This window comes from Quercus suber, unplaced genomic scaffold, assembly GCF_002906115.3.
Source record: "Quercus suber isolate HL8 unplaced genomic scaffold, Cork oak 2.0 scaffold_523, whole genome shotgun sequence".
NCBI classification, from domain to species: domain Eukaryota; kingdom Viridiplantae; phylum Streptophyta; class Magnoliopsida; order Fagales; family Fagaceae; genus Quercus; species Quercus suber.
In genome coordinates, this window is record NW_027069972.1 from 238972 (window position 1) to 241339 (window position 2368).

The following is a 2368-nucleotide window of genomic DNA, read 5'->3' on the forward strand; positions in this document are numbered from 1 at the left end:
GCCCTCCACCGAGCACTGAGACACAGACATTACCCTGGAAGGGTAAGATCTAGTTCTCCCCGGGGCAGCAAATATAATGTTTATCGTGCCCAAAGGAGGTCCCCTCGAAGCATCCCTCTAAAATGCTGAGCCTACGTGGCCTCCTCGGCCGCCGGAGTGATGCAGAAGTTGGGTCAACTTCCCCTCTTGCACCAACTGCTCTAAATGGTCCCACAGATTTTTACAATCTTCGGTGATATGTCCATGGTCTTGATGGTACTGGCAATAAAGGTTCCTATTACGCTTCGCAGGATCCCCCGCCATCTTATTGGGCCACCTAAAGAACGGCTCGTCCTTTATCTTCTCCAGAACTCGCTGCACTGGTTCTTAGAACACGGCGCTAACCATCTGGGAGTTGGCAGGTCCTGACTGCCCCCCAAAGTCCCTCCGAGGCCGGTTGTTATTATACCGGTCCGGCCTTTGATCCCTCCTCTCTTGAGTTACTGCCTTAGACTTTCCTCTGCCCTGCATCTGATCCTCTTCTACTCTTCTATATTTGTCTATCCGATCCATAAGCTGACGCACACTAGTAACAGGCTTGCCAGTCAGAGACTTCCTCAGACCGTGCTCAGTTGGAAGACCTTCCTTAAAAGTGTTCATAGCCATGTCATCGTGAGCTCCATCTACCTCGTTGAACATTTCCCAATATCTGTCCGAGTAGGCTTTTAGGGTTTCCCCCTCCCGCATAGACATGGATAGTAGCGACCCCAAGGGTTGAACAACCCTCCTACATGTAATAAAACAGGCACCAAAGGCCTGGGTGAGCTTCTCAAAAGAGTCAATAGTGTTAGTTCTCAGGCCATTAAACCATCTCATTGCCACTGGGCCCAGGCTAGACGGGAAAACCTTGCACATTAAGGCCTCATCCCTGGCATGAATAGCCATTCTCTGGCTGTAGTGGCTAACATGTTCTACTGGGTCTGTTCGACCATTATAAATGGTGAACACAGGTTGGTGGAATCGCCGAGGAAGACTAGCATCCTCAATATGTCGCGTGAAGGGCGACTTAGAGACCTGATTCAAAGCTTTGTTTAAGGCGTCATTCCCCTGACTCTGGCGAGTCGGACTCTTATTCCTTCGCCCATGGTGGTACTCCTCCTCACACGAAAAAGATTCGCTGGGTGGAGTTCTCGACCTTCGCCTATAACTGGTGTCATCCGACTCCTCAGAGGAGTGCCCAGAGTTATGAGCCTTACGCCTTCGTCGCTCATGTCGCAATTCCCTCTTCAACTTGTTAATCTCACGCTGCAAATTTCCTCCGCTTTTTACAGGGGAAACATGGCCTTTCCCCGAGAGCGGCTTCTATCTGTATGGGTTGTTCGTGTACTTCCCTCATGATCCCCCTGTGTTCGTGGTCTGCCAATGGATTACTGTGCTGAGAGCCCCTAGACTCTGCCTAGTGCTGATTAGCATCCACCTGTTGCGGGCCTGTCAATGGTTGCTGCGGTGCTCCTTCTTCCATCGCGAGTATCACACTTGCCTTTCCTTCTCGACAGATCAAGTTCTTCCCACAGACGGCGCCAATTGTAGGGACTCAACCTGATTGGACCCAGAGTATGAATGGGTTTTCAGCCCAACAAGCCCAACAATAAATTTTTAGAGCATGGGTACAAGAACTGTACTGTTTGACAGGAAAGTTATATTCGTTCAGTAACAAGGGATATGTTAGGCTGATTGTATGAGAAAAACTCTCCTCGGCTAGGTTTCAGTAAGCCTCTCTTCTCATGGACTCTCCGTTTCTTTTTCTTTTTTTCTTTTCCTTTTTAATATCATCCGTTTCTATGTTATATACTCCGTTCTATCCTCCATTTCCATCGTACACGTGTAGTTCTCATCTTGGGAGCTCCTTTCTGTCCCATCCAGCACCTACCGAACCTTTGCTCAATGGCATAAAGCTGCTTAGTTACTGTTCAGTATCACCTCCACATTAATGCGGCCAGAGGGTTAGCTGGAAAGCATTTAATGTGGAGGTGATGGCCTTGGAAGATATTTGCTACCTTCCCCGACTCCTCCTTAGGTTTATACCCAATTTCTAGTTCAGATACAACTTTGCAGAGTCTCCTGAATAAAATGAAAGTTACGTTCACCTCGGACTTTGGTGTTCTCGGACTGCGTTATGCCGCTGTATACAATATCCACCCCTTTCTCCTATATTATCCCTTTAATAATAATAATAATAATTTTTTTTTTTACACTACCTCGGATAACTAAGCGTCTCGGATTGGGCCGTTAGGCCCTGAACCCACTTCTGAGGATTCCTATATCTTTTTAAATAACAGGCCCCACACCAGCTTTTGAGGATAAATTTCGGATAGTTTTAATTTGTATT

At 47.5% G+C, this 2368-nt stretch overlaps 1 protein-coding gene across 1 annotated transcript; it reads right to left on the reverse strand.

The window, feature by feature from the left end:
* Positions 1 to 366: 366 nt before the first annotated feature.
* On the reverse strand, positions 367 to 855 carry LOC136063407 (uncharacterized). The gene has a single exon (XM_065763759.1). The coding sequence runs from the start codon at positions 853 to 855 to the stop codon at positions 367 to 369; it is 489 nt and encodes a 162-aa protein (XP_065619831.1).
* Positions 856 to 2368: the final 1513 nt, after the last annotated feature.